The sequence below is a fragment of the Bos taurus genome, chromosome 16 (genome assembly GCF_002263795.3).
Source record: "Bos taurus isolate L1 Dominette 01449 registration number 42190680 breed Hereford chromosome 16, ARS-UCD2.0, whole genome shotgun sequence".
Lineage (NCBI taxonomy): Eukaryota > Metazoa > Chordata > Mammalia > Artiodactyla > Bovidae > Bos > Bos taurus.
The window spans coordinates 71,191,095-71,205,546 of NC_037343.1; the positions used below are offsets into that span (position 1 = coordinate 71,191,095).

The following is a 14,452-nucleotide window of genomic DNA, read 5'->3' on the forward strand; positions in this document are numbered from 1 at the left end:
TTAATGTTTTAATTTTAAAAGGTGAATGAAGATGAAAAAGACTACCATTGAAGATAATAAATGTATAAATGATTTCACTGTAGTCATTTGAGCCTGTCACCACACATCTTAACTACTATATATTAATTTTAACCTATATTTAAGTTATTTAAGATACACAATTCATGAGAATTTGCCATCCCATTCTTATTCTTTAAATACAGATTAACCTCACTTTTCTTCTTCCAAATGATTTTAATTTAAAATATATTACTACGACTGTTTGGTAGAGCTCTAAGAGTATAAAGGAAGCTAAAATAAAATGCTATGATGTAGACCAAAAACATAAAAATAAGTAAAACACTTACAGGTTCTGTTAGTGTTGTATCTTTCTCCAGGAACTGTACAACACAGTAGGCTAGCTAAAATGCAAGGGACAGTTTATAAATATTACTGAATGAAATAACATTTAGTAATGCAGGATTTTTATATTTAGCTAACAAAACGACTTCATTTTAATAAACTTCAGTTTATGGCAATATATTAAAAATAAATATACCCATAATTATGTAAATAACTTCTACTTAAAAAAGATGTCCTTTTTTCAGTATTAACTTCTGAATATTAAATAAATGTATTTTATTAATATTAATGAATATTAAATAAAATGTAGTTGGGCATATCAATCTTTCGATATCATTGAGGCGGTAGACCAGTTCTTTGGGGAATTAAAATTAACTATCTTTGTCTTATAAATCAGAAATGTAACCACAGCCCACTAAATAAACAGATAGATAAATAAATCTGAGTGAAATAAGACTAGCGCTAACATTTTAGTTTTTTAGCGTGTTTCTAACATGTATGCCTGTGCTGATATGATATTCTCTGAGTGTTAATAGAAGAAACCAAAATCATTGTCTAACTAGGTCATGCAGGCTAGACAGAACATTCTGAAAATATGTGGGATGTATTCAAAGTCACACAGTTAATTAGGTCAAGGCCTGGACTAGAAAAGAACCTGATTTTTCCTATATCTATACTTAAAGTGCATTGAGCTTATTTACGAGTACTAAATATCATCACGCTTTAAAAATTATGATATAATTAAAAATTTGCTTTGGGCAACTTACAAAGCAAATTGCTTAAGTATACTTAAAATTGCCACCTCAGTATTTCTCAGTTTCTCTGCCTTTATATTGGTTTTTGAAACAATGTTCATTTCACCTGAAATCTGCTACTTACCTGAGCATGAAACAAAGCTAATCCTTTTGCAGTATGCATAGGAATAAGAACCTTCATTAGAAATTGTTTATGTTCTGCTTTCAGTGGCAATGCAAAGCCATTGATAATACTGGAGGGGGAAAAAAAGGCAGGGGAAGGGTTACGTAGTTACTACTTTATTTCTAGGTTATTACATCCCCAAGTACATAGGAACTGCTCTGCTTCAGGCCTGGTGTTGAATGACTTACTTATCTGCAACCTAAATTACACAGACTGTCACTAGGAAGCCTGTTCCTCTAAGTCATGCAATGGTCCCAAAGAAAATAAGAACTGCCAATTCAATGTCCCACGAAGAAATTTTACGTTTTCTATAAAGCCTATCACTTATTGATGCCTTTATTTTTCTTCTCTAAAGTACAGGAGAGTCAGTATCACAATATTGTTAGAATTTTCAATATATCCTGAAGTAAATGGGTAGTTTCTCTTACTTTGAAAGTTCTGAAATTAAGAACAGTTCTCTCTATAATCATGCCCTAAATATTAACAGAGGAGACTAAAACCATTCTTTAAATACAGGGTCTAAACTCTCAGGTTAATACTGCTATGTGATGAACAAGAAGGCAACAAAGATCACAGAACTAAAATCGAAGGTTATAGACTCTTCTAAAAAGAACAGATGTACGGGAACGGTCCATCAACATTGGAACAAGAACTCCCGTAACTTCATCAAAGATTCACTACAGCTTATTTCATCCCTTACCAGTCAGATCCTGTAAATTTCCGAGGCGGTCTAGCAAGATTAGGCATAAAATATGCCACAGTTTCAAAAGCAGGAAGTCCACTCTGAAACAGATGCTCTGTGTGGCACTACTTTAATATGCTGACCCCCTAAAAAGCTACAGTAAGAACTCAGTTGAGAAACTATGCCTTATACTGTATATTCAAATTCTAAAATGTGAAATAATTTCTCTAATCCCAGCTAATATTTTAATACATAAAACATTCAAAGTTACTTAATTCTTAAAAAGAACAAAAAACTGACTTACCTTCCTAAAATTTCAAGGAGTTCAGCAACACCATTGAAATGTTCTGTTTCATATATAAACCTGAATTTAAAACAAAGATGGAAAAACATCAGAAAACTAAACTGAATGAAAGATGCAGGAAGGTACAAAGATTAAAGCAAAACCCCCTAATGTGAAACCTACTTAATGATTTCATTTATAAAGTAGTCAAGATAGGGCCCACATACATTTAATTAGCTTTGTCAGAACATCAACTGAAAATACTTTAAGAGCTATTGATTTAAACAGTATTTATACAGGATTTTTTAAAACAAGTGCTCAAACAGACAAATTCTTCTCTCAATAAAATTTAACTATAAATAACATGTGTATTATCTATTAAAAACTGTCATTAGTACTATCCACTTAGATGAGAAGTTACAAGAAAAAGTTAGATGCAATCAAATGATATCCACAAAATTGGCTAGAAATGACTCAACCTCTATCCCCTGGAGAAGGAAATGGCAACCCAGTCCAGGACTCCAAGACTCTTGCCTGGAAAATTCCATAGACTGAAGAGCCTGGTAGGCTACAGTCCATGGGGTCACAAAGAGTCGGACATGACTGAGCGACTTCCACTTCACTTCACTTCACTATCAGTTAAGTTCATAAGTTTCAGACATTAAAAACTAAAGAAATTGGAATAAAAAAAATATGGAAGGGAAAAAAAGTGCTATACATGAATATACAAATAATTTACCTGAGGAAAATGTTGTTAATTTGTTTTCTGATGAATGCTCTTAATCCAAGAAATTTCCCATAAATTCGATGTAGAACAGTCTTCAGGAAGTCACGTTCTCTGGGATCTTCACTATCAAAAAGCTCCAGGAGCTTTAAAAAAAATCTGAGAAATTACTTTTTAAAAATAATCGAGCTAACACTTCACTCTAATTTTGATTTTAAGATAACCCACAAAATCTTTAAATTTTTAAAAAAGACTCTGCGCCTTATCAGATTGACTTTATTATTGCTAAATAATGGCACTAAAGAAGTGGCACTAAAGAGTGGCGCTAAAGCTTAAGGAGTATTTCTTTTATTTCATTTTGAAAAAGAATGCACAATAAATCAAATAAACACTTCAAAAAAAAAAGTGTGTTTTTTTTTTGCCTTCTCATTCATTTTAAAATTCTGTCCTACTCTTGACTACTAAACATAGCTTATAATTTTAAACTGTTGAAATCAGGTTTTTTTTAATGCTTTTAGAATCTTAAGCTTGTAGATTGCAAATTGTTAAATAAATAAGTTTATATTACTGTGTTTTAAATAAAAAGTTGGATTTTCTTAGGAGAAAATATAAATCTATTTATAAAATACAATTACCTATGATGTCATCAAGGAATTTCACGTTCTGTACTTTGGGATTGTTATTAGATTGGTGCAAAAGTAATTGTTGTTTTGCACTGTTGAAACCTGCTGTTTGATATTGGAATACATTTTTAAGTAAATGTGGTTATGCTATACATCATTTTAATGTGTGTTTCTCGCTTTACGTTTTTTGCTAATAAAAGCCCAATGACTTATTACTTGCTGTTTATTTCATATTTATTTCAGACTATGTAAATGACGTTAGACAAAAAGCAAACTCGAGCGATTTTTCTACTTGAGTTCAAAATGGGTCGTAAAGCAGCAGAGACAACTCACAACACCAACAATGCATTTGGCCCAGGAACTGCTAACAAATGTACAGGCCATGGTGGTTCAAGAAGTTTCGCAAAGGAGATGATAGCCTTGAAGATGACAAAGACAGTGGCTGGCCACTGGAAACTGACAATGACCAGTTGAGAGCAATATTGAAATGGATCCTTTTACAATCACATGAGAAACTGCTGAAGAACTCAACATTGACCATCATACAGTTATTTGGCATTTGAAGGAAATTGGAAAGGTGAAAAAGCTCAGTAAGTGGGTGCCTCATAAGCCGACCACAATCAAAAAGATCATCATTTTGAAATGTTGTCTTCCCTTATTCTATAATACGTCAACGAACCATTTCTCGATTGGATTGTTGACGTGTGACGAAAAGTGGATTTAAACGACAACCACTGGTGACCAGCTCAGTGGGTGGACCAAAAAAAAGCTCCAAAGCATTTCCCAAAGCCAAAATTGCACCATAAAAAGGTCATGGTCACTGTTTGGTCTGACCCACCACAGCTTTCTGATTCCCAGTGAAACCATTACACTGAAAAGTATGCTCAGCAAATCAATGAGATCACCAAAAACTGCAGTATCTGCAGTCAGCACTGGAACAGAAACGGCCCAATTCTCCACAACAACGCCTGACTGCAAGTCCCAAAATCAATGCTTCAAAAGTTTAATGAACTGGGTTACAAAGTTTTGCCGCATCCTCCATATTCACCTGAGCCCCTGCCAACACACTACCATTTCTTCAAGCATCTCGACAATTTCTTTCAGGGAAAATGCTTCCACAACTAGCAGGAGGCAGAAAATGCTTTTCAAGACTTGGTTGAACCTGAAGCATGGATTTTTACAGGAATAAACAAACTTGTATCTCAGCAAAAATGTGTTGATTGTAATGGTTCCTATTTTATTAATAAATATGTGTTTAAGCATAGTTGTAATGATTTAAAATTCATGGTCCAAAACTGCAATTACTTTTTCATCAATCTAATAATTACTGTCACGATAGCAAGCTCTGAACCTTAAAGTTTTTTTTCCATTCTGTCTTGAATTATATGTAATTGCTAATTTGTGTATCTCTTCTACAAGAGTGGGTATTCTTTGAGAATAGTGATGACTTCAGTTATAATCCTAAAGTATCTTGCTTATTGTCTGCATTTGGTATTTGCCAGATTATTAAGTACTGCATGAGGCTCCAGCTAAAAATATCCATAAAGCATGAGAATTTGTATTATTATACCTAATTAAGTCACTTCAAATTATTCTAATTAAAATAGCTAAACTATTCACTTAAGACACTCAAATACAAGTTTCTGATGTTGAGTTTACTTGGAAGATATGCTTTGAAATTAATAAAAGCAATCCTTAATTGTTCAGGTCACTATGTCTAATTCAAGAACAAATATAATGTAATACAAGTTGATCCTCGGGGTCAATGTGAAATATTAAACAGTTGTTAGCTAAGTAGAAAATCTATTTAAGTAAATATTTTGAAATATTATAATCTAAATAAAATAATTTGTTTTATATAATCACATTTATAATCTATTTTTATATAATTAAATCCTGACTGTGCCATCTTCTAGCTCTGTAAATTTGGACATGATCTAGCTCTTTATGTAACAGCAGATAAGGACAGTGCCTGGTACATAAAAAGCACTAAATAATTCTTAGCTTCCTCCTTCAGGAAATGATTTGAGCACAACCTGTAATTATATACTTGTTTTCTCCTCTTGCAGTAACAAACGTCCAAATTTATACTTCAGATTATTCTCCTGTACTTCTACGTCTTAAACTTACCACCTAATTAAATAATTTCAAAATACAAAAGCTGAGAAATGTCAGCTTTTCAATGGTATTTATTGAAGCAACACACTAAGAATACCTCAGAGTAGTGATCTGTGAAAGCACAGTGATGTAAGCTGCTAGAAACAAATTATGGGGCCTTGGCTTCTCGGACAGTTCAGGCATTTAGAGTAGACGGCAGAAAATGGGTCCTATCCTACCAGTATTCTTCCTGCTCCCCCCAAACCCAATGAATAATCCAGCAGCCAAAATACCTCAGACTCCAGGGTGAAGAAGCCCTACAGTAACTGTTCCACTCAACCTGCTATTATCTTAAATACAATTTAACACAGCATTACTAAAGTTCCTTAATACACTGTATTTCTTCTATAGCACACGAGAGCTACAGAAGGAAACATGCATTCATCTCTAATACCAAAATAATACAGCTCCATTTAATGACTGCTTCTAACTTGGTATTAAAATGAAATTAACATTTTACAGTTAACACACACCTAGTATTTCGTCATAGTTTATGAAGAACTACTTGAAAGGTTAAAGGACAATGACAATGTTCTTATCAATACTTCACAGCACTAGTGAAAATACTTTACGTGGTAGCTACAGCAGATGACCAGAAATTAACTCCAATATGTGGAGCTCATGAGCTTTATCCTAGGGGCACATAATGGTGGGAAGAAGGCAGCAAAGGTCCTTGTAATGATCTTTAATCCTGGCCTCAGCACTTCATTACTACCCTTCCACTCATCCTCTGCCTTTCTTTAAAATGCTAATTACTTTAGAAAAGGAGAGTATCAAATTCCTAATGAGACCTAACTCACAGCCAAGTACTTCAAAAGAGAAAATGGACCCAGAGGTTTGGTGTACTTCACAATCTTGTCTAGGGCCAGTAAAGTCCTCTGTATTTGAAAGATGCCTTTAACTTATTGAAAAGATTTTGAAAATAAAAATGAACACATTCTAAGAAACTAATTTTAAGTATTAGATTCCAAAATAAAAAATCCCCAGCTAACAATCAACTTATAAAAAGAAAGAAGGTATCACATATATTTAGCTCCTTTCCTTCTTCAATATTTTATCTGTGGTTTAGGAACTGGGTGGCTAGAATTCATAAGGTGGGAAGGAGTAGGGGAGAAAAGGTAGTGACATAAAGCCCAAACTTCTAAAAATAATTCCTTATTTATTTCCCCCTCTCTGTCACAGTGCTTAGAACTATATGTCAAGTTCAAGCTCAAAGACTTAAAAATTTTTAAAATGGTCTCTCCTTAGTTATACCAAATTTTCTAAGTTAGATATTCCAACAAGGCTTGCTTTTCTGGTCTTTATAAAACAACTATGAAAACTTAGGATTTAGACAAGATAATTTAATTGATATAACAGAAGGCAAACTTTGATTAAAAATACTCCTGTATTCTCAAAGCTACTTTACTTTTAGTTCTCATCATCTGGCAAGAATATCAGGTACTGTTAAAAAGAAATCCTTAAACTTTTGAAAGACTATTTTAATCACAAGTTAATAAATCACTGCTGAAACGAATATAAGGAAATTTAAGACAGAAAAATTCCTTACCTGTTGTACAAATTTCTGATCAATGTATCGCTTTGCAATGCTAGGCTGGAAATCAGGGCTCTCCAAAAATCTCAAGAAGAATTCATACACCAACTGTAAGACAAAATGAAATAACAGCCAAGATGAAGCCTATAAAATTTTACCCTATGTGAAATTCATATCAAAAACATACCTCCCTTAACAACTTAGTAATGAGATTTCAGATCTCATTATAAAATGTGAATTGGTAACATTTTTTTCAGAACTAAATATATACGCACAATTTGGTCTCCCAAGTTGGTACATTTTGGATTTACTGCTTTGCATCATTCATTGAAAATATTACCTTACAGGAGCCAGAAAACAAAGACAATGCCTATAAAATATTTAAGTTACAAGACTTTGCATTCCATACTCACTGGGAACCTTTCTTCAGTGGTCTGCTAAACTACCTCATCTTAATTTCCAGAGTTCCCTAAATGCAGGATCAGAAACCTCCAGATAAGAATAAACTGAATTGTAAGGGACAGTATATCAGTATCAGTTTTAAAAAAGAGAAAAACTTCAAGTCCTTCTATAAAACTACAGTGGAAAAAAAGTAACTAAATTGAAATCAGGATATCTTATCCACACTTTAGAAATAATTAACCAAATCGTACAAGTGCAGGGCTCAGAAATAAATGTCTGTGCACCACAGTGAATAAACTAAAAGCCCTAATAAACCTCTACTTAAAAAGTGCTAAGCATCTTACAAATACAGTACTGCCCTCTTACCCTCGAGTGCTAAGTTCTAAGCACCACCTCCCCATGACTGAATGGCACTGGACCCTTTTCTGTTCATGGTTTCCATCCACAAATTTAATGCCTTTTCCAGCTTAACCGAGCACTTACCACGCACTGTGGCCATAGCTTTTGTAGTCTGAGGTGTAACAGCAAAACCAGCGTGATTTTTTTTTCCTTCCTCAGAATTTCACAGATAGAAGATTTATTACCACAGATCGCAACGTCAGCATATGCTTTTTTTCTTTCCTTATCCAGTTGAGAACTTTTACCTTTTCCTTAAAGCACTTCACAGCTTCTCTCTGGCATCCCTAAAGGTTGTTGCTGTTTAGTCGCTAAGTTGTGTCCAGCTCTTTTGCGACCCATGGACTGTAGCCTGCCAGGCTCCTCTGTCCATGGGATTTCCCAGGCAAGAATATTAGAGTGGGTTGCCGCTTCCTTCTCCAGGGGATCCTTCCAAGCCTGGGATCAAACTCCTGCATTGGCAGGTGCATTCTTTAGCCCCAAATCAGGGTTACTTGAAGACCAGTACTGCAATGCCGTGACAGTCAACTTGGTAACAGAGGTAGAGTGGGACACAACTTAGCGACTGAACAACAATCACCACCACCTGATGGGACCGTTAGAAACCCTAAGCAAAGGGGTTTGAAGAACTTCTGGGCTGGTGAACACATCAAAGTGCTAAGAGGGTGGCACACAAAACCCGAGCCCTTTGCTGCACCTTACCGCATGCCTGTCTTCTATTTGGCTGTTTCTGAGTTTTATCCTTTATAATCAACTGGTAACAGTAAGTAAAGTGATTCCTTGAGTTCTGTGAGCTCTTATAACAAATTACTGAACTGGAAAAGTTTGTCATGGTAACCCCATATTTATGACTATCATCTGCAGTGAGGAACAGTCTTGATGGACTGAGCCCTTCACCCTAGAGGTCCTTGCTAACTGTGGGTAGTTAGTTAGTGTCAGAACAAATAAACTGTAGGACACACAGTGAGAATTGGAGAATTTCTTGGTGTAGAAAATCTATGTATTTGGCATCAGAAATGTTGGGGGTATGGAGAAGGCAATGGCACCCCACTCCAATACTCCTGCCTGGAAAATCCCATGGATGGAGGAGCCTGGTGGGCTGCAGTCCATGGGGTCGCTAAGAGTCGGACACGACTGAGAGACTTCACTTTCACTTTCCACTTTCATGCACTGGAGAAGGAAATGGCAACCCACTCCAGTGTTCTCGCCTGGAGAATCCCTTGGACGGAGAAGCCTGGTAGGCTGCAGTCCATGTGGTCACAAAGAGTCGGACACGACTGAAGCGACTTAGCTTACCAATGTTGAGGGTAGAAAAAACAAGTCTTCCTTTAGCTACGTTTAGTATGAACAGATAGTAGGCACTGTAAAGCGCATTCACTTATTGGGGAAGACAAAAATAAAAACATGTAAAATGGTATATACACAAGAACCATATGACAAAACTATGAGTGCAGGAGACATTTAGAAAAGGGCTGTATCACTGTGGGACAAGGTCAACAGGGCAAGTTTTAAGGAGGACACACAATTTGAGCCCTGCATTAGATTTAATTTTGGACAAGAAGAAAGAGGAGGGCTTTTATAAGATAAGTAGAACTGTCTCAAGAAGAAGACCGCGTAGGGTAGAAGCTGGTGGGTATGGAATCAGAAACGCAGAATCCTTATGCAGATTCCGAGTTAAAAGCCGTGGTAAGGTGGGACCAAGTCAACCCTGAGTCAAGTATGGCATGCATTAACCTATACACTTTACCTCTTGAGATGTGCATCAGAAATGGAGGGCTTAAGGCTTATTAATTTTAACAGCAATAGCATGTCTTCTGGGAAACTTACATGACATCAATTCCAGATCAAAATGCACCCTCTAAATCACATAGCCAGATGACACCTGCACCTATCACAAATATGACATGTTATTTCTTACAGAGCTTTCATCAGCACTGTTTACCTGACAGTGAACATTAATTAAGTGACCAGTCAGGATTAGCAGCGAATTGCTTTTATGCTACCAACTTAGCACCACTGAAGAGATGATGACAAAAAGTTAAACACATGTTGAATAACCCCAAATAGGGGCAGAATAAACACGAGTGATCTACAGAGCTAAAAATCTTCAATGTGGCACAACTAAGACTGCATTTCTATAAAACTGCGTCCTGTCTCCAGTCACTCTCTCTACACCCTTTATCCTGTGCTATTGTTTTTTTTATTGTATCTATCACACCCTATTATTGTGTTATTCTTTCCCCCAAGAATGTAAGACAGTTTGCTTATTAGTTCAATACTTAACCCCCAATATTTAGAATAATGCCTAAAGACAACAGATGCCCAATAAATATTTGCTGAATGAAATATCATAGTTGTTGAGAAATTGTATTTCTGTATTAAAGTTTCTCTATCTTCTTCCACATGAAAAATTGATTTGCCCCAAGAACCTCAGAAACCATGCTGCAAAGAACAACAGATACTTTCAGCAGTGAGTTTAATTCTCTAATAAAATGGCAAACTTAATGCACGAGTGGTGTTATGGCTGGTCTTCCTATTCCTATAAGCCAAAAAGCACCCTAAAAATGATAACTAAGATAACTAAAAACTATAAGGAATGAAGGATAATCTTTCCTTTCTACTCAGTACTGACTGTATCTTTCCTATGGTAGGTAAAATACATAAAATTCTGGTCTTTATCAATAAAAGATTTTAGAAGGTACAATATAAAACAGCAAAGATTATTAATGTATTTGTAATGTATTACTGTATTTGAAAATAAGACCTATACCAAAAGCTAAAGGAACTAGAAATGTTAGACCTAGAAAGGTAAAGATTTAAAAGCAACTTTAATGATTTACAAATACACAAAAGGCTCTTTTTCAAGGAATATGTTGACTGAATGTTTTCCAACCTCTATTAAGAGGAAGCTAACTTAAATGGAGTTTTAAAAATTCATCTAATCTTTGAAAGAATTTATATAAGAATTAACATATACTAAGCTAAATGAGAGATAGTAAGGGCCTAGAACATTGCCTGCATGCATGCTAAGTCGCTTCAGTCATGTCCAATTCTGTGCGACTCTATGGACTGTAGCCCACCAGGCTTCTCTGTCCATGGGATTCTCCAGGCAAGAATACTGGAGTGGGCTGCCATACAACCCAGGGGATCTTCCTGACCCAGGGATCAAACCCACATCTCTTACGTCTCCTGCACTGGCAGGCAGGTTCCTTACCACTAGTGCCACCTACTGCCTGGGACATAGCAAACACTAACAAAATCTTAGTTGTGTAAGAATCTTTTTCTCCCCTCTGTAATCCTTTTAAAAATAAGACATATTCTGCGTGAACCCTGAATAGCTTATATAGGATCAACCTGTTTTCCCTCCTGCTCTTTTTTAACTATAATAATTAAAAAGATAATTAATAACAACTATGATAAAAAGGTTAAAGTAATAAAAATGTTTATCAATCTTAAATAAGGATAAAAGATGTTTCTTTTCTATTTCTGTGTATAAGTGTTAGTGCATTAAGCTATGGTCCCTTTAATTTTAGATTCTTAGAACATGCAAATATTTAAAATACAGTATCTGGTCAAGAAGTATTTGAACACGAAGGTGTACATTATAAAATATATATGTCCCCAGTTTAAATTTCTACTTATACAGATCATAAAGAAGAGCCTCTAGTCCCTAAAGCCAAGTTATCTTAAAAAGGTCTATGTTCTATTCAGTATCCTACATAACTGCATCTTAATTATCTGTGCCAAAAAGAAAATTGATAAAAGAAAACAAAAATACTACATAATCTGCCTGTATTCCAGGCTAGTAGAGCAGTCATGCCTCTCTAATTATCTAAAACTAGGTACATAGAAAATTACTATCTTTTTGGTCTTCAATAAATATAAAGCAATAATATTTAGGACAAAAAATTTTTAAATAACATAACTGTTTTATATTAATAATTATCATATAATATTTAGTAAATTAAAAGACATGACCAATCCACCAATCCCCTAGTACTGAAATGGCCTTTCTTTTGTTCTTTTCTTCTGTGTTTCTTTATTCCATTGTTCATTAGTATTTCCATTACAGTGTGAAAAAAAAGTAAAAAGAAATTGTAAATTAGCACACTTTAAGAAAACTCATGAAAAGGTTGAAGAAACAAAATTTTGAAAGGTTTTGAAATTATTTGAGATTATTCCCCTCACTGACCAAATTTAATCTTTATTTTTCACCCTAACAAGTTAATTTCTAGCAGCAAAGATCCAATAAGCTAAATGTATTAATAAAATGCAAACTTAGTACCAAACAAAAAATTTCAGGTGAATTGATTCAAATAATATTAACAAACAGGACAGAAATTTTAATTGAGCAAATTTCCTCAGTGCTACACTATAATTTCATTCATCAGAACAGCTTTAACATTTTACTGTAGAGAAAATATGATGACTAAATAGTAACAAATCCTACCAATCAGTTCACTTCAATTTACCAGGCCATCGACTGCCAGATTTAAAAACGGTATACCAAATTTAATTACTAGAAATATTTTAAACTATAAACACATATATACAGACCAGAGCCTTTTAATCAGAAGACTATGGATGTATAATATTTCTTGTGTGTCTCTGTGAATTTGTCTCAGAGAACACCCATTTTTAAAAATCATATTTTGAAAGTAACTCACCATCCCCTAAAATTTAAGAACCACTAGTTTCAGCAAATTTAAGTGAAATCTCAAATCATACCAGTGAAAAACAGAAAGCACACTGTATGTATGGCTGAAATTTTACAGTTAATTCTCAAGGGCATATAAAAATATCTTAATGGAAAAACCATTTTTCAAAATTAAAAGACTGAAGAGATTCTTTTGAGATTATCCAACTACATGTGATTAAAAATATGTACAACTTAACAGCTAACGAGAATTTCATGCTTTTAAAACCTCTGTATTATTAAACCCAGTATTGCTAGTTTTACAAAAACCATGGCATAAATTTCAGATGAACTGTGTGCAGTGCTACTAAAAAGTAGTTTACCACTTCAGATTTTCTATTCTATAAGCTCTAATGTGCTGATAAATCTTAAAAGTTTTATCAATTTACACTAATCCTAGGATTCCTCTTTCATTCTATTTGGATGTTTAGGTGCTATTGCTATTGCTATTGCTAAGTCACTTCAGTTGTGTCCAACTCTGTGTGACCCCATAGACGGCAGCCCACCAGCCTTCCCCGTCCCTGGGATTCTCCAGGCAAGAACACTGGAGTGGGGTTGCCATTTCACTCCCCAATGCATGAAAGTGAAAAGTGAAAGTGAAGTCACTCAGTCATGTCCAACCCTCAGCGACCCCATGGACTGCAGCCTTCCAGGCTCCTCCATCCATGGGATTTTCCAGGCAAGAGTACTGGAGTGGGGTGCCACTGCCTTCTCCAGTATAGGTGCTAGACAGACGAAATAAATAATGAAGCAGACTATTGCTTTAAAATGTCCCACGTAGTTAAGAATATAAATTTCTTTCTCTTGTCTTTTATAATAAAATATAAAATGAAATGTCACTAAAAAAATTCAAGTCCTTGCAAAATAAAAATCAACAATATAATCTGGGGGAATTCCCTGGCAGTCCAGTGGTTAGGACTTTGCACTTTCACGACAAGGGCCTAGGAGGAACTAAGAGCCACATGCAAGCCACATGATGCCGCCAGAAAAAACCCAACCTTCCCCAAACCAAACAATATAATCTGAAGCAACACCGTGCACCCATATATAAAGCATGGTTCTTCTCTATCTCCCAGGGACTATGTAGAAAATGCTGATATTATCTATCCTATTGTCATTAACAAAGCTATCATTTTTCATTTTATTCAGGATAGACTCTTGTCTCCAATGGTTCAAGCCTGTGGCAGGCATTACAGATAAGCCAATATAACACCCATTCCCTTCCCCCAATATGTCTCTACTACTGAAGCAGGAAAAACTAAATATTCATTCTGTCAGTCTGCCTTTCAACTACAGTAATGGAAACATGAAAGAGTAAAGGAAAAAGAGAAATTAAAAACAATTCAACAAAATAAAGAAAGAGATGAGAAAAACAAAAAGATTTCAAGGGAAAAGATACAGAGAGAGAACAGAATCAACATGAACAGCAGAAAGAAGAAGAAAAACAACGTGACAGAATGAAATAAATACTAAAAAGTATTACTGAAGAAAATGTTTCAGAAATAAAAGTGGGCTTTTTACAGTGAAAGAACACCATTCAACTGGGAAAATTGATGTAGAAAAGTCAAGACTTACAGATAGCTCAATAAAAGATATTTTAAAGGAAAAATATCTTTTGGGCATCCAAGCAAAACCACTAAGAATATGAAAGGAAAAAAAAATCAGACTGAAGACAATGGAATATTCAAGGTACTT

General features: G+C 34.8%; 1 protein-coding gene across 2 annotated transcripts in view; it reads right to left on the minus strand.

Moving 5' to 3' along the window:
• PPP2R5A (protein phosphatase 2 regulatory subunit B'alpha) overlaps nucleotides 1–14,452 on the minus strand; it is a 72,230-nt gene that overhangs the window by 10,405 nt on the left and 47,373 nt on the right. For both annotated transcript variants that reach the window (NM_001081728.1, XM_059875433.1), the window contains 5 exon segments: nucleotides 348–401; nucleotides 1,222–1,330; nucleotides 2,247–2,306; nucleotides 2,965–3,095; nucleotides 7,279–7,371. In NM_001081728.1, the coding sequence (NP_001075197.1) occupies nucleotides 348–401; nucleotides 1,222–1,330; nucleotides 2,247–2,306; nucleotides 2,965–3,095; nucleotides 7,279–7,371 (447 nt within the window).